This window comes from Heterodontus francisci, chromosome 7, assembly GCF_036365525.1.
Source record: "Heterodontus francisci isolate sHetFra1 chromosome 7, sHetFra1.hap1, whole genome shotgun sequence".
NCBI lineage: Eukaryota > Metazoa > Chordata > Chondrichthyes > Heterodontiformes > Heterodontidae > Heterodontus > Heterodontus francisci.
The window spans coordinates 106,358,176-106,382,816 of NC_090377.1; the positions used below are offsets into that span (position 1 = coordinate 106,358,176).

Below are 24,641 nucleotides of genomic sequence, written 5' to 3' on the forward strand. Positions count from 1 at the left end.
AAATGGTTTCTTGCCTAGAATGAATGCTTGTGTGAAATAAATAAGCCATTTTATTCCAGTAAGGGTGATAGTGGGAGTTCACCATCTACATTTATTTTTAAGCTAAACAAAATGCAATTAGATGGTAGTGCAGGAAACCCTAATATTGGCCACGTTATACAATATGTGGGATATCTTAGGTCTTCGGTGTAATCCAGAGAACTCAGTGTCATAAAATTAAATCTTTTGGCGGAATTGTCTGCAGAGGACAGACCAATAGGTTTCTCCATCGTAGGCTGCAAAATTTGGCACAGTAACACCCAGATTTGTGGCGTTATGAATGATGGTTTGTCTCCAAAAAGGTGTCTGCAGCATGCATGTATACTTCTTGTGTTAATTACACCAGACATTGGCTTGGTAAGCATGTTAGCGCACTCGCAGGGAGCGTCCACCAGAAGTATGGTAGATTCTGAGGTTAGTCAGCATGTAATGTGGATTTGATGCCAGCACTGCCATCTTAGAGCTTAGCACTTCAGCTAATGTTGCCTCTTAATCTCGCACAGCTGAACAAGCGTTCAGTGGGAGGAAGGACCCCGCCCTCGCCGCCTCTACCACCAGTGCTCTTTAAAGGGATCATCAACTACTTTCAGGTTAGTTGCTGATTGATTTCTCCTGGCTGTTGCTGTAATTGTAGAAGTGTTTGGTGGTTTTCAGAGCTGTTTAAAGTTGCTGAAGTCTAAAGGGAGTGCTGTGGCACATGGTGAGGACTTTGTCCTGACGTCAAGGATTCTGCACAAATCACTTGCGCCCAATTATGGGTGCAGTAGTTTGCATCTACCTTTGCTTGCATCATGACAGGGAGAATGAGCAGAGCTGACACAGAGCAGTTCAAGCTGCTGGAAGAGGGTGGAGGAGAGATCTCAGCAGGAAGCCATATCTGCCCAGGGTGCTCAGGGAACTCAGCCTCATCGAGACCAATGTGTCAGATGTCTCCGTTTCACTAAGGATGTCCTCATTGAAATCTGACAGCTGTTGCAGCCACAACAGCAGCCTCAGAGCAGGGTGAGGACCTCATTGTCAGCAGCTGTGAAGGTGACCGTGGTCCCTTCCAGGCTGGTGCAGGCAATATTTGCAACATCTCTCAGTTTTCCGACCACAGTTGCATAAGGGAGGTCACTGAGGCTCACTGTGCAAAGAGAGCTGACTGCATTTCATTCTTTCTTGCCAGAGAGCAGCAGGTGGAGTGAGCATGTGGCTTTGTGAGGATTGCAGGCTTCCCCCTGGTGCAGGATGCCATTGTCGCTTCACAGGCATCGCATGTCAAGTCTGTGATGTACCATGACTGAAAGGGATGGAACTCCCTCAAAATCCAGCTGGTGTGTGACTATATGCAAAGTATCCTGCAGGCATCCTGGCAGCAGTCACGATGCCTTCATTCTATGGCAGTCCACTGCACCAGCTACATTTGAGCCACCATGACAAACCAAAGGGTGGTTACCGGGTGACAAAGGATATCCTTTGACGACATGGCTCCTGACTCCAGTTGACAACCCACACGCATATGGGCAGCATGCATATGATGAGAGCTATGCTGCCACAAAGAATGTGATTGAGTTGACAATTGGACTGCCTAAACAATGCTCCCACTGCCTGGATCGCTCTGGCAGTACTTGGCAAGAGCATGTGTCAAGAGTTGTAGTGGTCTACTCAATGCTGCGTAACCTGATCATCATGAGGACACAGCCCTTGCCACCAGCTATATGGCGACCAGCTGAGGAGGAGGAGAAGAGGCAAGAAACACAGCCCTTTTCCGGCAAGGTTGTCCATGATTGGCTCATCTGACTATGGTACCATGGGAAGTGGTGGCATAGTGATATTGTCAGTGGACCAGAGACCCAGGGTATTGCTCTGGGACATGGATCCGAATCCCACCATGGCAGAAGATGGAATTTGAATTCAATTAATAAATATGGATAATATATATTATATTATTACAGTTTATATATGTCATTGTCGATTGTTGTAAAAATCCTTCTGGTTTAGTGGCACAGTGGCGCAGTGGTTAGCACCACAGCCTCACAGCTCCAGCGACCCGGGTTCAATTCTGGGTACTGCCTGTGTGGAGTTCTCCCTGTGTCTGCGCGGGTTTTCTCCGGGTGCTCCGGTTTCCTCCCACGTGCCAAAGACTTGCAGGTTGATAGGTTAATTGGCCATTATAAATTGCCCCTAGTATAGGTAGGTGGTAGGGAAATATAGGGACAGGTGGGGATGTGGTAGGAATATGGAATTAGTGTAGGATTAGTATCAATGGGTGATTGATGGTCGGCGCAGACTCGGTGGGCCGAAGGGCCTGTTTCAGTGCTGTATCTCTGTAACTGTAACTCACCAGGGCTCCTCAGACAGCACCTTCCAAACCCATGACCTCCATCACTTAGAAGGGCAAGGGCAGCAAATGCATGGGAACACCACCACCTGCAAGTTCTCCTCCAAGCCACACACCATTCTGACTTGGAACTATATTGCCATTCCTTCATTGACACTGGGTCAAAATCCTGGAACTCCTTTCCTAACAGCACTGTTGGTGTACCTACCCCACATGGACTGCAGTGGTTCAAGAAGGCAGCTTCCCACCCCTTCTCAAGGGCAATTAGGGATGGGCAATAAATGTTGGCCTCGCCAGAGATGCCCACATCCCATGAATGAATTTTTAAAAATGCAACCCTAATTCCCCATTCACCAATTGTCCCACCCCTTACATTCCCTCTGTCGCTGACCATCACAGTATTCGCTCGGCCACAATGCAAACATAAAAGGCACCAAAAAATAAACATTCCAAAATAAAGTTAGAAATTAAATCATGCCATATTGTGTAAAAGTGTCAACTGATCATCCTTGTGCATTCCCTTTACATCTGTCTTCCATATGCCTTTCTCTATGCAGTGATTGCAGCATGGCTGGTGGAAGATGCTGATTTTCAGTGGGGAAACTGCAGATTGCCTTGCAGGACAATTTCAAGCAGAACTGGCCTTTAGCAGATAGGGATGCAGACTGCACCATCTTGACATGGGTAGCAGCAGTGTGGGCTGGCCAGCTGACAGACAACAGCAAGGGCACTGGTAAATGGGCAGTGGTGGAAAGATGACTGCTGTCATCCTGAGGAACAACAGGTTCATGCTCAACAGCACCACTACAATTCTCCCAAGGGTGCACCTCAACAATCTTAGTAATGTGTTGCAGGACAGATTGCTGGACTGCTTTGAGATCCTGCAGGCCCCTTTGAACACTGGTATCTGCAGCTATGATGGCAGCAGTGTGACCCTGTATTGTAGCCAGCTGAGTTTGCATGACTTCCATCTGAGCTTCTACTGCAGCACCCAGATGTTGGACGGCTTCTGCTTGTGTTGCAGTGGCAGCTGAGACAACGGCCATCAGATGCTATGTCATGGTTAAGTCCGCAAGTCACCATATGGAGTTGGCTACCATTTGCACATTAGAACAGGATGGGTTCCCAGCTCTGCAAAGCCCTGTGCCACGTTGGTGCCAGTCGCCTCCACACTCCTTGACATTGACTGCAGTCTTTCTAACAGGCTTCCCACTGCACCAAAAATTTCATTGTGTATATTGAGTGGCGCAGTGGTTAGCACCGCAGCCTCACAGCTCCAGCGACCCAGGTTCAGTTCTGGGTACTGCCTGTGCGGAGTTTGCAAGTTCTCCCTGTGACCGCGTGGGTTTCCGCTGGATGCTCCAGTTTCCTCCCACAGCCAAAGACTTGCAGGTTGATAGGTAAATTGGCCATTGTAAATTGCCCCTAGTGTCGGTAGGTGGTAGGTGAATTGTGGGAAGGTGGGGATATATGAGATTAATGTAGGATTTGTATAAATGGGTGGTTGTTGGTCGGCACAGACTTGGTGGGCTGAAGGGCCTGTTTTAGTGCTGTATCTCTCTATGACTCTATGACCCAGCAGCTAATTTCTGTAGGCTTCCCTATAGATGTCCTCTTCTGAGTCCTCTGCAGCAGAAGACAAGCATGCCCTAACCCTGTGGGGAGCTGGCACATGTGCTACACTTGTCCCCTGTTCTGGATGCAGCACATGCCCGGTGCCCCACCATGGGCAGATCGGACCTCTATCCTATCCTGTAAAGTACAAGCGGGGTCAACATCTGAGCTGGTGCCTGTGAGTGTGAGAGCAAGTGATGGTGTTTCTTCTTCTTCACTGTCTTCCTGCTCTTACACCTGTTGCTGTTCCACCACTGCCTGGTCAGTCTGCAGATCTTGTTTTTTTTTTGATTCAGTCGTGGATGTGAGCATTGCTGGCAAGGCCAAAATTCATTACCATCCCTAATGGCCCTTGAGAAGGTGGTGGTGAGCCACCTTCTTGAACTGCTGCGGTCCATGTGGTGTAGGTATGCAAGGTATACAAGGCACAAGGGTAGAGTGGTAGTGAGGGCAGAGAGGAAAGTAAGGGGTGCATGTTAACACCATTTGGAGCTTGTACGTCAGAAGAGACTGTGGAATGAGGGGGAAGTGGGATGTGAGAGGAGGATTAGGTATGAACATTAGATTTTCAGCTGCTCTGCTGGCCACAGCCTTAGGCATGGCTGTTCCAATGATGGTGAGCACTGTCTCCTACATGGGAATGAGGATATGCAGCTGTGCCTGTCCCCTGCTGGTTAGACACTGCTGCCTCTAGTTATGCACCACCTTGTCCTGCAAGAGAGGGGGAAATGTGTCAGTATGAGTTTGGTGCAATGTGTTTGGGTGATTTGCCTGTCATAGTTGAATAACTGGCACTGTGTATTAGCTATGAGATGTGACTGTGAGGCTTGCAGCAGTGCTGAGTGTGTAAGGATGAGGTGAAGCTTTGAATTTAGGCATGAGTTCTGATTGATAGAGATTGTTTATCAGTGAGTGATGAGGTGTGGTGCATTAAGTTTTATGTGCAGCACTTGGTGGGATATCTCATTTGAAGCTACACTCACTGATCTTGACTACTTGTGCGAGGTCATTGAATTTCCTGCAGCACCGCATCCAGGTACTCAGGGCTAGACTACCCCAGGATGCTTCAGCAAAATTTGACACTGAGCCACTTAAGACGATGTTAGGGTAGATGGCCAAAGAGGTAGGTTTTATGAAGGATTTAAAGGAGGTAGAGAGGTTTAGGGAAGAAATTCCAGGGCTTAGTGCTAGGCAGCTGAAGGCGCAGCCACCAATAGTGGAGCAATTAAAATCAGGGGTGCTCAAGAGACCAGAATTAAAGGAGTGCAGATATCTTGGAGTGTTGTAGAGCTGGAAGAGATTACAGAGATAGGGAGGGGCGAGGCCATGGAGGAATTTAAAAACCAGGATGAGAAATATAACACTAAGGCATTGCTTGACTGGGAATCAATGTAGGTCAGTGAGCACATGGGTGATGGGTGAACCGTGCAAGTAAGGATGCGGGCAGCAGAATTTTGGATAACCTCAAGTTTAGAGAGGGTAGAATGTGTGAGACCGGTCAGGGGTGTGTTGGCAAGTTTAGAGGTAACAAAGGCATGAATGAAAGTTTTAGCAGCAGATGATTTGAGGCACAGGCGGAGTTAGGTGGTGTCATGAAGGTGGACATAGGCAGTCTTAGTGATGGCGTGGATATGCAGCTCATCTTGGGGTCATTTATGGCACCAAGGTTGCAAACAGTCTGGTTCAACATCAGGCAGTTATCAGGGAGAGGGATGGTGTTGCTAGCCAAGGAATGCAGTTTGTAGTGGGGACCAGAGACAATGGCTTCAATCTTTCCATATTTAATTGGAGGATGTTTTTCTCATCCAGTACTGGATGTCGGGCAAGCAGTATGTGCAGAAGCCAAGAGAGGCAATGGTGAGGTAGAGCTGGGCATTGTCAGTGTACATAGAGTCATAGAATCGTAGCTTCATGGAATCATAATGGCACAGAAAGAGGCCACTTGGCCCATCAAGGCCATGCTGGCTCTCTGTAGAGTAATCTAACCAGTCCCATTCCCTAGCTCTATACGGGTAGCCCTGTAAGTTTATTTCCCTCAAGTGAAACTAATGCTGAATTTTCAGCATGTAGATGAGAAATAGGAGGAGGCTACGGATAGATTCTTGGGGAAAACCAGAGATAGTGGTGCAGCAGTAGGAGAGAAGCCATGGCAAATGATAGTCTTGTTACATAGTTACGGAAAGGGATAATGTTGGGATAAGGCCAATTTTACTAAGCTGAGATGGGATTTAGCAAAAGTGGACTGGAAACAGCTACTTGAAGGTAAATCAGTGTCAGAACAAGGAAGCTTCAAAGGCTCACCAATGATAAGAAGGCGTTAGCTTAGTGGAAGGTCAATCCTGGCTACAATTGGCAGCCATTGCAAGAGGTCATGTGGTATTACAGGGAGGGTGTTAGCGAGTAAACTGCAGCAATGGCAATCTGGATGTTTCCCAAACCTGCCAAGCAAAGCATAGGCATCCTGATTGAGTGTTCTCTCTGACTTATCACAAGTGTGTACAGAGTAAAAGGGGTGGGAGGCCTTGTGAAGTGAATAAAACAATTTGAGGTTGGTCTCATTCATTCAGGTTTTGAGACCTCCAGTAAGGAGGAGCATCAGAGAGGGAGAGAGCTGCAGCCATGGGCAGGAAGGGGGCATGGACAAGGAGGTTGCAGAGGGGCACATCACCAGCCTTTTATGCGCAGAAGATGCTACCCACCAGAAAGGGTTTACTGTCAGAGTCTTTGCTTCCTGGTAATGTCGGAGCAGCAGTGTCGCCGAAGACTACACTTATCCAAGGAGATGGTCACCAAGCTGTGCGCCATGCTAGAGGAGGAGCTGAGACCTATGGGAAGTGGTGGCCACCTATTGCCTTTGTTTGAAGGTCATCGTGATGCTGCATTTCTAAGCCTTAGGATCATTTCAGGGATCTTCTGGAGATATGTGTGCAATCTCCCAGTCTGCGGCTCATCACTGCATCAAGATGGTCACAAATGCCATGCTCAAGAGGGCTGGCCCATCCTGACAGACTGAGAGGGCTATAGGATTCAGGCCCATCGCTGGATTTTCCCCGGGTACTGGGTGACATTGACTGCATGCATGTGGCCATCAAGGCTCCCATAGACCAGGCAGCAGCCTTAATCAATAGGAAGGGCTACCACTCGTTCAATGTACAACTGTTATGTGACCAACCCAAACGGATCCTTTAGGTCTGTGCAAGGTTCCCGGGAAGCTGTCATGACGCCTTCATACTAAGATAGTCCCAGATGCCTGAGCTTTTCAGGCCCCCCCACCATGTGCCTTCAAGGTTGGATACTGAGTGACAAGGACACTGAAGTTGTGGCTGCTGATGCCTGTGCACAGATGCAGAGGGGAGATACAACAGTTGCCACGCGACAGCTCGAGTGACCATCACGCAGGCCATAGGGCTTCTGAAGATGTGGTTCAGATACCTGGATAGATCTGCTGTAGCCCTTCAGTATACCCCAGCAAGGGTCTCACGTGGTGGTGTGCTGTGCTCTGCACAACTTGGCGCTTTAGAAGGGAGAAGCTTTGAACAATGAGGACATCGTGGAGCGAGGTGCCTCCTCCAACGCTGAGGATTTGAAGGGGGATGGTGACAATATAAGGAAGACCACGAGGGACAACAGGCAAGGTGCAATGAAATACGCACAAGGGATAGTTTGTCACAGTCGCATAGGATGTTATTTGTGACTTTCATAAGAGCCATTTCAGTACTATGGCAGGGGTGGAAAGCTGATTGGAGGGATTCAAACATGGAGTTCCGGTGAAGATGGGCATGGATTTGGGAGGCGAGAACACCTTCAAAGACTTTAGAGAAGTGGAGGGAGTTTGGAGATGGGATGGTTGTTTACAAGGATGGTAGGGTTAAGGGTTGGTTTTTTGAGGACAGCGTGATGATAGCAGATTCAAAGGAGAGAAGGACAGTACCTGAAGAGAGAGAACTGTGAACAATATCAGCTAATTTGGGGACCAGGGAGGGGAGTTGGGTGGTCAGCGGTTTAGTGGGAATAGGGTCGAAGGAACAGGAGGTGGGTGTCCTGGACAAGATGAGCTTGGATAGGGCATGAGGAGAGATAGGAGAGAAACTAGAGAAAGATCACAGAACTAAAGTATAAGGCTATTTTAGGAGGTTGTATTAAGACAATCGATATGGATTCACATAAGAAATTGGAACAGGTGTGTACATTTCTTGGTGCGCATTATAGGCAATCAAGCAAAAGAGAGAAGTTCTGCAAACAGTTAACAGCGATATGTAAGAACACAGAGAACTAATATTTGTTTTTTTTAACCATCCCGAGATAGAATGGAATAAAGATAATGCATGTGGTCAAAGTGAGGAACACAGCTTTTCAATAATCATAAATAATTTGCTTTATTTGCTTAAAACCTATTACATTTCTAACATTTGCCAGTTCTGATGAAGGGTCGCTAACCTGAAATGTTAACTCTGCTTCTCTCTCCACAGATGCTGCCAGACCTGCTGAGTATTTCCAGCATTTCTTGTTTTTATTACAGCTTTTGAATATTTTTATTCATGAATTTTGAACGCCACTGCCAAAGCCAGCATTTATTGTCCATCCCTAATTGCCCTTGAGAAGCTGGTGGTGAGGTGTTTTCTTGAACCGTTGTAGTCCATGCGGTGAAGGTGCTCCCACCGTGCTGCTAGGGAGTTCCAGGATTTTGACCCAGTGACTGTGAAGGAACGGTGATATAGTTCCAAGTCAGGATGGTGTGTGACTTTGAGGGGAACTTGGAGGTGATGATGTTCCCACATGTCGGCTCCCATTGTTCTTCTAGGTGGTAGGGGTCATGGGTTTGGAAGGTGTTGTCAAAAAAGCCTTGGAAAGTTGGTGCAGAGCATCTTGCAGATGGCACACACTGCTGCCACGTTGTGCCAGTGGTGCGGGGAATGAATGTTTAAGATGGAGAATGGGGTGCCTATCAAGCAGAGAGCTTTGTCCTGGATGGTGTTGAATTTCTTGAGTGTTGTTGGACCTGCAGTCATCCAGACACTTGGAGAGTATTCCAGCACAATCATTACGTGTGCTTGTCGGTGGTCAGGGGAGTCAGGAGGTGAGTCATTCACTGCAGAATACCTAAGACTGGATTTTACGTGGAGGCAACAACTTCCACCGCTGGGGTCAGAAGCGTGAGATTGCGTAAGGGGTGGGTGGGTGGGTGGTGCTATTATCAGGGCCAACCAATTAATGGCTGGCAAGCGGGGGAGGTGTCCAGTGAGACAGGATGAGCGGGGGGAAGTTCTGGAACATCAGCTGCTGGTGCCATCTTTAAAAGCCAGGCAGCAACACAGGCTAGTGTAGCAGCCCTGGAGGGAGGGCTAAGAGAGCCCTGGCAGCATTGCAAGTGGAGGAAATGGCCAAAGCCCGATCAAGAGTTGCCCCAAGATCCACCAATGCCTCCCTCGAGGTACTCCTCCAGGCTGTAAGGGTGCAGAGGGAAGTCATGTTTGCCCAGGATGGCAGGAGAGGACCAGTGCAGCAGACCAAGCAGGCCTGGATGGAGGTTGTAGAGGTGATCATCAGCCATGGGGGTTGTCCCTCATGCCTGGCTGCATTGCTGGAAAAGGGTCAATGAGCTGATGTGTTCTGGTAAGGTGAGTGCAGTGCTTAACATTAAGCTGGCATCCTTAAATGTGACAGAAGGTGAATAAGAGATAGGAGAAGGGTGCCCACCCAGTCAGTGGAGATGCCCAGGCATCAGCATTGGCACTCAAATGCAAGTCAGTCTCTCTGTGCAGGACACCAGTCAGGCAGAGGTGACTCCAGCACAGCCAATGCTGATTGGCTGCATGGAGGAAGCTTACCTGTAGCACTGTGTTGGACATGCAGGCTGCCACCAACATAGGAAGTTGTGTCTTTCTTTGATGGATGACCAGCAATGGGAATTTATGTGCTTGCAGGAGCGGAAAGCTCATAATGCTCGGGAAATGTTAGGAACCAGAGACGGCATGTCCTACATGACCAGCCTGAATCACATGGAGGAAGATGCGCTGAAACTGGTTGGAATGGAGGCAGGTTGGGCTATTGTGGATGGTGATACGGGTGTGGAGCCCCGAGAGAGTGAGTGGACTAATGGACGGGCGCAAGAAACTCTTTGACGAGCAGAAAGCATTGTGCCCATGTGTGCAATGCTGCTCACACAGACCTCCAGATGATGAGTAGCTGGAAGGACATGTAAGAAAGCATACAGCCCTCTCATTAGTCTTAACTCTCTTGCAGGTCATAGAAAAGAGCGGCCAGCCACCAATCCTGAGAAACAGCCCATCACCTCTGAGGAGGAGGATGAGACCTCACAGGCTGTGCTGTCACATCATTCTCCCACACCCTCCACCAGTGCAGATACTCTCATGACGATGGGTGATTGTGCACGGTTATAACGCGGGACACAATCTGGTGAGCACAGCATTGATGTGCCTGAGCAGCTGATGGATGCACTGAAAGCTGAGGTCACTCATTCGGAGGACTGTGGGAGGGCCTGGTGATGCTCAGCATAGGCTAATGACATGCCTCTGGAGTCTCCTCAAGGTGACGGATGCTGGAGCTGCCGTTTGAGGTGCGTGAACCAGCAGCCACGCACCCACAGCTCTGGCATGTATGCGCATGGCTTCCTCCATTGAGAGATTGGCGACCCTCATGGAGAGCCACATCCAGCAAACCACCCAGTGGATAACAGAGACGTGCGCGGACCTGCAAGCCATTGTCACCTCCATGAGCTCTGTGGAACAATGGCTGGGCGAGATGTGGTCAAGACATTTGGAGCCATCATGGGAACCTCGGATTCCTCAGGTAAGCAGGGAGGGCCAAGTGTGCCCTGAAAGGGTGGAGGAGAGGCTGTCTGCAGCATTTGGGGGCTCCTCTCAGGGTGCTCCCTGTGTAGACGGTGGCTCCTTGACCCCCCTGATTGTGACACAAGCTCCTTATGAAACCGCAAAGACAGAGGGGCACTTGCACTTGTGGAGGAGGCCCTCAATATGCCGGGGCCTTCCAGGCCTCCGGCAATCAGAGGACAACCGCCACAGTTATTGAAGGCCATGGAGCAGAAAGGTTGGCAGGCTGCCTCCATCTCAGCAGTCAGCGCAGGGGGAGCATCAGATCAGAGTACCCACAAGCACGTGAAAAAGCCCACCTAGCTGCATTTGCGTTGCATGGGGTTAGATCCTGATGTTAGATGTCACCTTGATGTATTCTTGTCTGATATGAATTGTGATACTGTGCACCACTGAAAGAATCCTTTACTTTTTTAAACTCTACTGAGCCATTAACAGTTCACTGGCTCCCGCAAAGGATATGATGAGAAGGAGCACACTGAATAAGGTTACAGCATTTCCCGTGCTGATGCCTCATGTGGTGACGGCTGCAGGAAAATGGTAAGGGCAATGAAGGACATTACAACAGGTCTGCAGAAGGTGGGAGATTTACTGGATTGATTGAGTGTGAAAGTAAGGCTCATGTAAAATGTATTTGTGTTATGCGTCTCTCATTGTGCCTTGCTTGCTGTCCCTCGGGGTCTTCATCCTGTTGTGCCTGGTCACCATCCCCCTCTCTTTCTTATTGTTGGAGGAGGCATCTCGCTCCAGGATGTCTTCATTGTTCAAAGCTTCTCCCCTCTGTGGCACCAGGTTGTGCAGAGCACACCACACCACCATGATACGCGAGACCCTTGCTGGGGTATATTGAAGGGCTCCACCAGATCTTTCAGGCATTGGAACATCACCTTCAGAAGTCCTTTGTCCTGCTCGATGGTCATTCGAGTTGCCCGTGGCAGGTGTTGTATCTCTCTACTGCATCTGTGCATGGCTTCCTCATACGTGTCAGCAGCCATCTTTTTAGTGCCTAATCCTTGTCACCCAGTATCCATCCTTGAGATTTCACAGGAGTCCTGGAACTGCCTTAGTATGTAGATGTTGTAGCAGCTTCTCAGGAACCTTGCACAGACCTGAAGGATCCATTTGCAGTGGTTGCAGACCAGTTGTACATTGAGCAAGTGGAAGTACTTCCTGTTGATGAAAGCTGCTGCCTGGTCAGTGGGAGCCTGATGGCCACATGTATGCAGTCGATGACACCCTGCATCTGGGGGAATCCAGTGATGGTCCCGAATCCTATAGTCCTCTCAGCCTGACTCTCCGGATCGGTGTGGAAGCACATGCACTGGCTGGCCCTCTTGAACATGGCAAAGGTGACCATCTGAATACAGCAATGAGCCGTAGACTGAGAGATTCCACAGAGATCCCCAGAAGATTCCTGGAATGATTCTGCAGCGTAGAAATTCAGCACCATGGTGACCTTCAACACCACAGGCATTGGGTGCCCGCCCCTCCCCATAGGGCTCAGCTCATTTGCCATCATGGCACACAGCTCGGTGACCATTCCCTGGGGAGGCACAGTCTTCTGGGGTATTTTCATTTGTGTGCAAGAGGCTGGTTGCGTGCCCCTCTGTCCCCTCCTTCTCCCCATTGCCTATCCCAGGCTCCTGATCCTGATGCTCCTTTGGTTGCTGCTGCCCCGCTGCCTCTGGCTGCAGCTCTCTCCCTCTCTGATACTCCTCCTCACTGGAGGTCTTGAAGCCTGAGTGAATGAGGCCCATAGCAAATAGCTATAATCAGATCTCAGGACCAACCACCTCCGCTTGCTCTGTATATACAGGTGCCAAGTCTGAGAGGGCACCCAAGCGGAATGCCCCACTGTGCTGGGCAAGTTTGCCCCTACTCCTGATTATGACCTCCATTGTCCAACCAGCTCCACCCTGCCACGACACTGCTCGCAATGGCTGGCGACTACGGCCAACACTGACATCCCGCTCAGTCTCCACCTCGATATAGCTGGCGAGGTCATGAAGCGCCTTCATTCCTGTACACCTGTGGAAAAACGAGAAAAACCTGGTAAAATCGCTGTTAATTGCCTGTTTAACAGGTTGAATCACCTTCCCGCTTGCTCCAGTGCATCCTCCTCCTGCTATCCCAGCCGCCTTTCACAATAGCCGGTCGAGACAAAAAGGCTTTGTGCTTCCCTCCCGCACCATCCACCTCAATTTTACCACTCCTCCAGCTTCCCAGCCTCTCTCCATTGGGCTGGTAAAATTCAGCTCCTAGTTTCTGACCTCCTCTTGTAGCCACAGTATTTATGTGGTTGGTCCAGTTAGGTTTCTGGTCAATGACAACCCCCGCCCGCCCCCCCTCCAGCAGGTTGTTGCTGGTGGCCAATTCAGTGATGGTAGTGCCATTGAATGTCAAGAGGATGTATTTAGACTCTTTCTTGTTGGAGACGAAGAACTTCCTGGATTTGGTGCAGTGTGTGCCCATTTTATATTCGATTTTAAAAAAGGGCTGGTTCGAGCACTGACCCCTGTGGCAGACCATTGTTGAGTATGGGTGTTTGGCTAGTCTCATCACCAAGGTAAAAATTCGACCTCCCACAAAGATAGTGGACAGCGATCAACCAAATCCGCACAGGGCATGAGCACCGCGACCACCTGCTCCAATAGTGGAAGATGAGGAATGACCCAAAGTGCGATTGTGGCCATGAGTCCCAGACCATGAAAAACATCATGTTGCATCAACCTGCCTACCTAAGATCTGTGGCACGAAGCACCTCATTTCTCCACATGGCATCTCAGGAGGCCTTCGAATGAATGGTCAAAATAGGCATCCCATTATAAGCTTTATGAAAGAGGAAGGTTGGTGATGACCATTACATGAATATTATTTGCCACTTACCAGCCCAAGTCTGGATGACTGCTTCATTATCTGAGGAATTGTGAATGGATCTGAACACTGCATCCAGAACTGCTTCAGAAGTCAATATGTTTATAATCCTTCAAAGAAGAGGAGAATGAAAGCGGCTGAACTTATGGGAAAACAACTATTGTAGAAAGTGCAACCAATTCTTAAAAAAACAATAAAAGAAAAACAAGGGAAAGCTGGGTCAAATTTCCAAAATATTGGAGTTAGGACTGGGTGGTATGAATGTGAATACATAAAGCATTCAAAACAAATTTGTGCTGGAGGGGGTGGGGTTGGTGATATGATGGAGGATTTCTGATCGGGTGGGTGGAGATTTCAATCACAGGACGGGGGTGCGGGTCCGATTGCAGAGGGCTCCGATCGCGGAGAGGGATGCGGGTTAGCTGCAGGTGCTGGGAGGAAGCACTGCTGCTCCTACTGGCCCACAAGCCATTCTGGAAAGGCACTTACCTCTTCAAGACAGCAGCCCTCGCCTCCCTTTAGCTGTCAGTTTTCCTGAGGTCTAGGTAACCCGGTCAGCCAGCATTCAAGTTGGGAGGCATATAAAATGTGAGACACGTAGCCTTACTGCAATATTATAATGTTGGTTGACCGCCACCTGTCCTGCCTTTGTTAAACTAGGAAGTGGGCAAGTTTGAGGCAGGTTGGGTTCGAGTTTGAGATTTTAAAAAATGATCACATCCCAATCAACGCAAACCCACCCTTTTCTGGAGATGAACATTTTCCTCACTTTTTCAAAGTTTCTCTTATCTGTTAGCAAGTGACAGAGACATGCCAAGTACTGAAAATGAACAATTCTTAATGCCTTTGGAAAGAAGAGATTGATCTATTAACTGGTAGAATGTTTACTTTCTGGGCCATAAATACAAGTATGAAGAAAACCCAGTGAAGAATCAGGATTTCAGGGCCATGTGTGAGGACCCGCTCACTTGGTATGATTGTAAGTCACAACAGTGGACATAGCATAAGATATGTGGATGACCATGCTCATGGTCATTCGATCATGATCCTTCATTATCCTTGAACAGCCGAGTGTCTTTGTTTCAAGTCACTAATTAGAAGAGATTCTAACAGAGAGGTTCCTTATTATTTTTGTGCTGTCTTGAAAACAAGCATAGTTGTGTTATGACCAGGTGAGAAAGGTGACTAGAGGTATTTTACTATCTTCACCTGGTCTTATTGTAACAGGGTTTATTTTTAAACACACTGTGTTCTGAGCTCCCCCTTTGTGAATCCTTGTTCATAGCTTTCCAATTATAAGGCACAGAAATCTTTTCTTTAGGTTTAAAGAAGAAAAGTGAAATTTATTAAACTTTAAACTTAAACTCTAATACGGTTAATGCCTACGGATATAACGATGCTCTCATGCTAGCATGCACATGTGATCTTCTTCTTTGGCCTCCTTGTCTCGAGAGACAATGGGTAAGCGCCTGGAGGTGGTCAGTGGATTGTGAAGCAGCGCCTGGAGTGGCTATAAAGGCCAATTGTAGACTGACAGACTCTTCCACAGGTGCAACAGATAAAATTGGTTGTCGGGGCTGTTACACAGTTGGCTCTCCCCTTGTGCTTCTGTCTTTTTTCCTGCCAACTGCTAAGTCTCTTCGACTCGCCACACTTTAGCCCCGCCTTTATGGCTGCCCGCCAGCTCTGGTGATTGCTGGCAACTGATTCCTACGACTTGGGATCAATGTCACAGGACTTCATGTCGCGTTTGCAGACGTCTTTAAAGCGGAGACATGGATGGCCGGTGGGTCTGATACCATTGACGAGCTTGCTGAACAAAGTGTCCTTGGGGATCCTGCCATCTTCCATGTGGCTCACATGGCCAAGCCATCTCAAGCGCTGCTGGCTCAGTAGGATGTATATGCTGGGGATGTTGGCTGCCTCGAGAACTTCTGTGTTGGAGATACGGTCCTGCCACTTGATGCCAAGGATTCTCCGGAGGCAGCGAAGATGGAATGAATTGAGATGTTGCTCATGGCTGACATACGTTGTCCAGGCCTCGCTGCCGTAGAGCAAGGTACTGAGGACACAGGCTTGATACACTCGGACTTTTGTGTTCCGTGTCAGTGCGCAATTTTCCCACACTCTCTTGGCCAGTCTGGACATAGCAGTGGAAGCCTTTCCCATGCGCTTGTTGATTTCTGCATCGAGAGACAGGTTACTGGTGATAGTTGAGCCTAGGTAGGTGAACTCTTGAACCACTTCCAGAGCGTGGTCGCCGATATTGATGGATGGAGCATTTCTGACATCCTGTCCCATGATATGCATTTTCTTGAGGCTGATGGTTAGGCCAAATTCGTTGCAGGCAGCCGCAATCCTGTCGATGAGATTCTGCAGACACTCTTCAGTGTGAGATGTTAATGCAGCATCGTCAGCAAAGAGGAGTTCCCTGATGAGGACTTTCCGTACTTTGGTCTTCGCTCTTAGACGGGCAAGGTTGAACAACCTGCCCCCCTGATCTTGTGTGGAGGAAAATTCTTTCTGCTGAAGACTTGAACGCATGTGAGAGCAGCAAGGAGAAGAAGATCCCAAACAGTGTAGGTGTGAGAACACAGCCCTGTTTCATGCCACTCAGGATAGGAAAGGGGTCTGATGAGGCACCGCTATGCTGAATTGTGCCTTTCATAGTGTCATGGAATCAGGTGATGATACTTAGTAGCTTTGGTGGACATCCGATCTTTTCTAGTAGTCTGAAGAGACCACGTCTGCTGACGAGGTCAAAGGCTTTGGTGAGATCAATGAAAGGATTGTAGAGGGACATCTGTTGTTCACGGCATTTCTCATGTAGCTGGCAAAGGGAAAACAGCATGTCAATGGTGGATCTCTTTGCTCGAAAGCCACACTGTGCCTCAGGGTAGACACGCTCAGCCAGCTTCTGGAGCCTGTTTAAAGTGATTCGAGTGTGATACACACATGCAAATGGGGACAGAAAAGATCAGAAGAAAAATAAAATGGTGAGGTTTGAGGCAGTCTCTAAAAAGGGTTTCTTGTTACTGTTTCTGTGTTTCCAGCTCACCGTAGAGTCCTAGAGTACTTTTCGTTGGGCCCAGTATTCTTCTTAAACCTTGTTAACTGGAGGAGACTTTTCTCTCTCGGGGCTCATATGTCTTCAATGGTTTCCAAAGCTGGTGAGAGCGAACTGAGAGCAGACAGGAGAGAGGTGTTCTCAGTCCAGGAGCTAACAGCCTAGTTAACCTGAAATGCTTCAATTTTTGGTAATCAAAAGTCCATTGTGGATTAAACTGGAGCAGGGAATAGCTCCTTTGTCCTTTGAAGTACTTGTCTGTTGATATGCTAATGCATCTCTCCAGCCAAAGTCTCCTATTATTTTTAAAGCAAGTTCTTTCTTCACCATCAGCAGTTTAAAATCAATGTTCACGTGGCAAAATTAATTTTCCTCATTCTTGGCAGGTTGGGGGGTGAGGGGGCGGCTTGCCTGACAGTTGTTAAATTTACGTCTTGGTGTTTCCAAGAATTTTGCAGAATACCTTAAAACTCCTTTTTAAGGACACTTCTAGGCAAATTTATGCCCAGTTAGTATATGAACACTCAGGGATGAAGGAGAAAGTCTATTTTTGTTATCCTTCTGTGTCTTCTTGAGGTGAATATATGGCAGAAATATTAAACAGTTTTTTTTTTACAAATGTGATTTGATAGAGGTGTTTAAACTCAGGAAGAGTTTAAGAAACTGTTTCTAATGCTGAACCAGAGGGCACAGATTTAAGGTGATTGACAAAATAACCAGAGGTGACATGAGGAAAAATGTTTTTATGCAATGAGTGGTTAGGATATTGAAAACACTGCCTGATAGGCTGGTGGATAAAGATTCAACAGAAGCTTTCGAAAGAGTGTTGCATAAATACTTGGAGCAAAAATACAGGGGGATACTGAGTGGCACAGTGGTTAGCACCGCAGCCTCACAGCTCCAGTGACCCAGGTTTGGTTCTGGGTACTGCCTGTGTGGAGCTTGCAGGTTCTCCCTGTGACTGCGTGGGTTTCTGCTGGGTGCTCTGGTTTCCTCCCACCGCCAAAGACTTGCAGGTTGATAGGTAAATTGGCCATTGTAAATTGCCCCTAATGTAGATAGGTGGTAGGAGAGCGGTAGGGAATATGGGATTAATGTAGGAGGGGATGTGGTAGGGAATATGAGATTAATGTAAGATTAGTATAAATGGGTGGTTGATGGTCAGCACAGACTTGGTGGGCCGAAGAGCCTGTTTCAGTGCTGTATCTCTCTATGAAAGGATGGAAGAGTGGGATGAACTGGATTGTTCTTCAGAAGAACTGGCACAAGCTTGATGGGCCAAATGGTCTCTCTCTGTGCTGTACTATGCTATGATTCCATGATGGTGTATTTGAGAACCTCAATGTACAAAAGAGGATGTGGAATTGTTGATAGAGATAATTGCATAGCAGAACAAAATATTAGCAGAACTTAAAATGGATAAGTCGCCAGGCCCTGATGACATGAACTTGTGGGCTGAATTTTATGAGCGTTCTGCAAATTGCAGTGGCGTACTCTGATCTCAGTGGTCCGCTCGTGTGGATCTGCCATCGCTGAGCCCCGCGATGTTTTGCGTAGGGGCTCATTTAAGTGGAGGGGGCAGAGTGGCCGTCCCTGATGACGTAGATGGGGCGGCTGCTCCGTACCCGGCAAAGGCGTCCGGCGCCTCCGCATAGGTGCCGGCACCATTTTTAATGGGCTGCAAGCCCTTACCAGCAATTTTAATTTTTAAAGGGGTCATGGAGGGCAAAGTAAAATTTAAAACTTAACCTATCGAAGCCCCTCTCCCCCCATGACCATTAAATGTATTTAATTCACAAAAAAACTTTTCGCCCATCACCAACTTTGCTACCTTTGTCCTTCAACCCCATTCCCAACATCCCCTCAGCCAATACAAAGTGTTTTCTCTGCTCCCCTCCTCCAGCCCTGATAATTTCACTCCTCCTCCCTCCCCACCAGTGTCACACCTCAGAACTCTGAACGGAGTTTCAAAGGCGCATGAGCGACCGGACTATCAGCATGGGACGGCCGCTGGAACAAGATAAGTTAATTTGCATGTGTTTAACTTAGTTTTAATACTGAAATGAAGTCCCCCCACTATGATGCCTGATGTTGGAGGACTCCTTCCACTGTGGTTGACAGAGCCCCCAACAGAGTCAAATGCAATTCCACACTTCTGTGCTCATCCCTTCCCCTTCCTCCCAGGACCAAGATGGGGTTGTCCTTGTCCTCTGATGATAGGTCATAGACCTGAAACATTAACTCTGTTTCTCTCTCCACAGATGCTTCCAGACCTGCTGTGTGTTTCCAGCACTTTCTGTTTTTATTTCAGATTTCCAGCATCTGCAGTATTTTGCTTTTAGAGTCATAGAGAGATACAGCACTGAAACAGGCCCTTTGGCCCACTGAGTCTGTGCCAACCCATTTATACTAATCCTACATTAATCCTATATTCCCTACCACATCCCCACCATTCTCCTACACCACCTACCTGCACTAGGGGCAATTTACAATGGCCAAATTACCTAACAACCTGCAGGTCTTTGGCTGTGGGAGGAAACTGGAACACCTGGCAGAAACCCACACAGTCACCGGGAGAGCTTGCAAACTCCGCACAGGCAGTACCCAGAACTGAACCCGGGTCATTGGAGCTGTGAGGCTGCGGTGCTAACCACTGCGCCACTGTGCCACCCCTTATTCCCTTTTCCTCACCTTCCATCCTACCAGCTTCTAGATTCAACTGATCACCTTCCACCATGTCTGCCACCTCCAATTCGATGCCGCAAAAACACATCTCCCCTCCCCTTTAGCATTGCAAAGGGACCGTTCCCTTTATGACACCCTGGTCTACTCTTCACTTATTCCTTACCAGAAACAAAGAGCAATAAATTAGATAATATCCAAATCCAGGCACAGGAATAGCAATGTGCACTTAACCTATGCCTGTTCATTGCAATGCAGGCATGATGACAATTTGTTGCTACCTGTTCATTTCCATGATGGCTGCATGTTGTCAGCACTCGCTGTGCTGTTGTTTGGCTGCATACATCAGCAGGGGTCCCAATACCGTGAGTGCCTATTACTACTTAAAGTTAGCCTGTACCTCTTCAAGAGAAGGTGCATTGTGGTTCCTGTGGTGCTGAGATCATTCTGAATATTGTGTTGTGGAAGATTCAACAATGGTTGTCCATGAGGGATAGCATGGACCTAGGTTTTCAGTCACTGCACTGCAGGTCTTGGTGGAAGTGATGGAAAAAAGGAGACAGGTCAAGATAAATTTCTTTACAAAAGGTTCCTGGAGCATGGAATATCTTCCCTCATGGTTGAGACAGAAACTATTGCAACTTTTGACAGCAAATTGACAGATATTTATAGCAGCAGGAGATACAGAGCTGTGCGGAGAGAGTGGAGTAGCTGTCCAAAAGGTCAAGTGGCAATTGTTGAGAAAACAACTTAATTGATGTTTCAGGTATAAAACTGTTCCTCAGAACTGGATTAGTTCTCAATTGCTTTACCATAGCACTAGCATGGACATGATGGGTTGTGTTATAAATATCTATGGTTCTACCATAATTATATGACTAATAGATATTAGAGATTAGATGCCATTCATCAATGTTAAATGTGTAATAATCTTTGTCAGTGGCAAGGATGTTGGTGATTGAACAATAAACACCTCAGATAATCATTGTACTGGAGTCCTTGCAGCCATTCCCTCTGGTCTGAGTTAGTGGCTTTTGTTGACTGATGCTTGTGTGATCTTGGGTGTAAATCTCTTACATGCTATTTCTAGCAATACGAAGTGCAAATTAAAAATTGAAAACAGACTCAAAGTGCATTTTTTAGGGCTTATGTGGTAGATCATTTTTATGTTGTATACTCAACAGCAATAAGTATTAAACAAAGAACACTAAATAATAACACTAAATAAGGCTAAAAAAGATTTGATATATACATACACATCAGTATGCCCGATTTTGGTATCAGGGTTATCAAGGCTCTGGAGAAAGTGCAGAGGAGGTGACCAGAATATGATATAGCCTAAGAGCTTTTAGTTATGAGAGCACACTTCAAGGATTAGAGCTAACGAGAGAAATGAAGGCTTCGTGGGGGTTGATTGATATGGATTCACTACATTCCTTTGAAAGGGAACCAGACAGCTTCCTATATGAAGAGGATATTTGTAGTTCTAGGGAATTTGCGAGTAGTCATAATTGTGATAAGTTATCAGAATTGCTGTCTCAAGGAGTTTTGTTTGATTGTCTTAGGGAATGGGAAAAGAATTTCCAGTTTTTCCTGAATTACATGTTCCAGGAGACTATTAGATCAGGAGTGGGTCAATTCTGTACACGGTTACACCATTTTTGGATGGGGATTGTTAGATGGACCGGGTGATCTTTTGCTATCTTTCTGTTTGTAATTTTGTATTTATGTAGATTCAGAGCTCACAGTGGAAGAGAGCTGGGTTTGAACTGTTAGTCTTGGAGGAAAAGAATAACGTCACTGTATTATCATTAGTTGTTCGTTTAGATCCCCAGTGATTTCAGGCTTAAGACTTTTTGCAATTCTCCACATCACTCTTTTGGTCTGTTGAATGTTAGGATTTACATTTTCTATAACCTGGGTAAGTTCTTTTCGATGTTAAACTGCAATTGCACCATAAGCATCAGATGACTATATATACAGAGTATATACACAACCTGTTTACAGAGAATTAGATGCCATAAATCCATTACAAACTCCTTAATTAGCTTATTAGAACAAAAGGCTAGAATGTTCTGCAGCTAAAGGAAACAACTAATCATTTTTTAAAAACCAGAACAGCTTTTAGTACTTACCCCAGAAGACCAAAGCCACATAGTTTGTTGCAGTATGTAATAGTATCATCTGTTTCGGGACACTGCAGCCTCACTGCAGATCGCTTGAGAGTCCCAAAGCAGATGTAATTGAGAGTTATGAGTTGGAGGATTCTGCTGCAAAGACAGCACTAGAATGAAACAATGGAATTATTTGAAATGGGTTGTGGTTAATCAGCCAAGCCAAATTAAGAAGAAAATGACATAATTCCAGTCATGTCAGTGAACCAGAATTGGGCATTAGGTAATAAAGGTGCCAAGTGTTCAACATTGGGTTCCAGTTCTTATCTTATCATTTGTTTCCTTTGTGACTGGAGAAAATAAAATGCTATTCAGATTCACAGCTCAATGTTCAAACATTTGATAGATTAACTACTGGACTTTCAAAAGATGTTTGATAAAGTACAACATGTTCAACTTGTTAGCAAAATTGAAGCCTATGGGAATAAAGGGGCAGTGAAAGTGTGAACCCATTATAGGCTAAGGGAGAGAATGCAGAGAGTAGTGGTGAACAGTTGTTTTTCAGACTGAAAGGAAGTTTACAATGGGTTGGGTTTGGGACCACGGCTCTTGATAATATATATTAATGACTTGGTCTTGAGTATAAAGGGCTTAATTTGAATGTTTGCAGATGACATGAAACTCGGAAATATAGTAAATGGAAAAAAGGTTAACAGCAGACTTCAGGAAGACATACAAACTATCAAAATGTGGAGACACATGCCAGATGAAATTTAATACAGAAAAGTGTGAAGTGATGCATTTTGGAAGGAACAATGAGCAAAGCCAATATAAACTAAATGGTACAATTTTAAAGTGCGTGCGAGGACAGAAACACCTGGGGGTTTACATACACAAAACTTTGAAAGTGGCAGGACGAGTTGATAACATTTAAAAAGTACTTGGATATGCACTTGAAGTGCCGTAACCTAGAAGGCTACGGACCAGGAGCTGGAAACTGGGATTAGGCTGGATGGCTACTTGTTGGCTAGTGCAGACATGATGAGACAAATGGCCTCCTTCCGTCCTGTGAATTTCTATGATTACGTTAAATCTTATAAATCACTGGTTAGGCCTCTGATGTGTTGTGCCCAATTTTGAGCATTCCACTTAAGGAAGTATGCCAAGACTTCGAAGAGGGTGCAAAAGAGATTTATTGGAATAGTACCAGGGTTGAGAGACTTCAATATTGTGGAGAAATTAGAGAAGCTGAAAGACGGTTCAATGGAAATTTAATACAGTTATTTAAAATATTGAGGGGCTTTGATAGAGTACATAGGGAGAAACTGTCTCCACTGACAGAAGTGGAGCCAGAGGACAAAGATTGAAGGCAATTGGCAAAAGAACAAGAAGGGAGATAAGGAGAATTTTTTTATGTAGCGAGTTGTTTGATCTAGAATGCATTGCCTGAAAGGATGGTGGAAGCAGCTTCAGTATTAACTGTCAAAGGGGAATTGGATAAATAATTCAAAAGGAGGCATTTGCAGAGGAAAGAGCAAGCAGGAACTAACTGGAAAGCACTTTCAACGAGCTGGCACAGGCACGATGGGGTGAATGGCCTCCTTTTGTTCTGTATGATTCTATGTCACACAATTTTTGACAGTTCTTTTATTGGATCATTCTTAAATAATGTTTTGTACCTCCCACAGCTTCATAAAGTCATTTGGAATTCAATGCAGATCCAATGATACAGTGCAAATGTTATAAACGTGGGTGCAACATTTTATATAGGACGTTTAAAAATGGCAACAAAATGATCCAAAACAGTTGATCCCTTCCTGCTGTCACAAATGGTGTGCATATATTTATGTATTGTCATAACAGAGCAGCAGAAATATGAGGAATGTCTGAATGGCTTAAGGAAATTAATTCTTGTAACAAGGACAACTCAAGCCAGACATTCTCTCACAATGAAATGCAGTACATAATATCCAAAATACCACTGGGGTCTTCAAAAAAACAATACTAGAACATAAGAAAAAAAGACACTGACCCACATATCATGCTTCACCTAGAACACGAGTTCTTTCAACAACTCGTTGTCTTTACTAAGGGATTAAGTCATTCCCTGAACTGAGAAGATATTCAAATATGGAGTGAAACAGAATCTCTCCAAAGATTTCCTAACGGGAGACAGGTATGTATTGCTTCATCATTTCCTTATAATTGTGTTGGCAACTATGTGCTCTATGTACATGTGAAAATAGGTGAACGTATTCTAATGATATTTGTAAGATGATCTTGCTGAATCTGGCGAGGTCAACTCTCCATGCTAGTCACACTGAGATGCAGAGGAATTGCAGTGGTCCTGGTACTATTTCAGCCAGGATTTCTGAATAAGCCATTATAGTTATGCCATTGTCATTGTCTATTATTTTAAAAAGCTTATTAACTATATTTAATCATGCCCAACTAAATACATTTCTGCCCTTGCCAGAATAGGTTGTGGGTTCAAGTTCCACTCTAGAGACTTCAGCACAACATCTAGGCTGACCGAGGGAGTGCGGCACTGTTGGAGGTGCTATCTTTCAGAAGAGATGTTAAACTGATGCCCTGTCAATTTCCGAGGTGCATGTAAAAGACCTCATGGCACTATTTGGAAGAAGAGCATGGAGTTATTCCCAGTGTCCTGGCCAATATTTATCCTCAATCAACATCACAAAAACAGATTATCTGGTCATTATCATGTTGCTGCTTATGGGAGCTTGCTGTGCACAAATTGACTGCTGTGTTTCCTACATCACAATAGTGATGACACTTTAAAAAGCAGCTCATTGGCTGTAAAGAGCTTTGGGATGTCCTGAGGTTAACAAAGGCACTATATAAGTGCAAGTCTTTTTTTTCTTTCATGTCACAGTTTCTCCAATTGACCCCTATCTTCACTGTCATCTGCAGATTGATTAATGTATAACTCTGCCCAGGGGTGATAATACAGCCAATGTGGAATAAAATTTATTGCAGATATAAGGCAGACTTTCATGATGATTCTACACTTCCCCAAATAGTCAAAGCATCTGAAATGCATTAGCAAGAAGTCA

At 46.2% G+C, this 24,641-nt stretch overlaps 1 protein-coding gene across 1 annotated transcript in view; it reads left to right on the plus strand.

Annotated features, from left to right (window-relative positions):
* Positions 1-24,641, plus strand: part of col6a3 (collagen, type VI, alpha 3) — a 355,278-nt gene that overhangs the window by 86,791 nt on the left and 243,846 nt on the right. Inside the window, exons 13-33 of the mRNA XM_068036295.1 lie at positions 342-453; positions 543-629; positions 694-802; positions 1,009-1,101; positions 1,523-1,769; positions 3,183-3,304; positions 3,387-3,595; positions 4,068-4,154; positions 7,497-7,637; positions 8,982-9,053; positions 9,901-10,015; positions 10,220-10,370; positions 10,621-10,786; positions 10,914-11,150; positions 11,285-11,367; positions 12,737-12,879; positions 15,437-15,588; positions 18,255-18,321; positions 19,709-19,815; positions 21,184-21,252; positions 23,685-23,740. Of these exons, the coding sequence (XP_067892396.1) occupies positions 342-453; positions 543-629; positions 694-802; positions 1,009-1,101; positions 1,523-1,769; positions 3,183-3,304; positions 3,387-3,595; positions 4,068-4,154; positions 7,497-7,637; positions 8,982-9,053; positions 9,901-10,015; positions 10,220-10,370; positions 10,621-10,786; positions 10,914-11,150; positions 11,285-11,367; positions 12,737-12,879; positions 15,437-15,588; positions 18,255-18,321; positions 19,709-19,815; positions 21,184-21,252; positions 23,685-23,740 (2,625 nt within the window). The remainder of the gene's footprint in view (positions 1-341; positions 454-542; positions 630-693; positions 803-1,008; positions 1,102-1,522; positions 1,770-3,182; positions 3,305-3,386; positions 3,596-4,067; positions 4,155-7,496; positions 7,638-8,981; positions 9,054-9,900; positions 10,016-10,219; positions 10,371-10,620; positions 10,787-10,913; positions 11,151-11,284; positions 11,368-12,736; positions 12,880-15,436; positions 15,589-18,254; positions 18,322-19,708; positions 19,816-21,183; positions 21,253-23,684; positions 23,741-24,641) is intronic.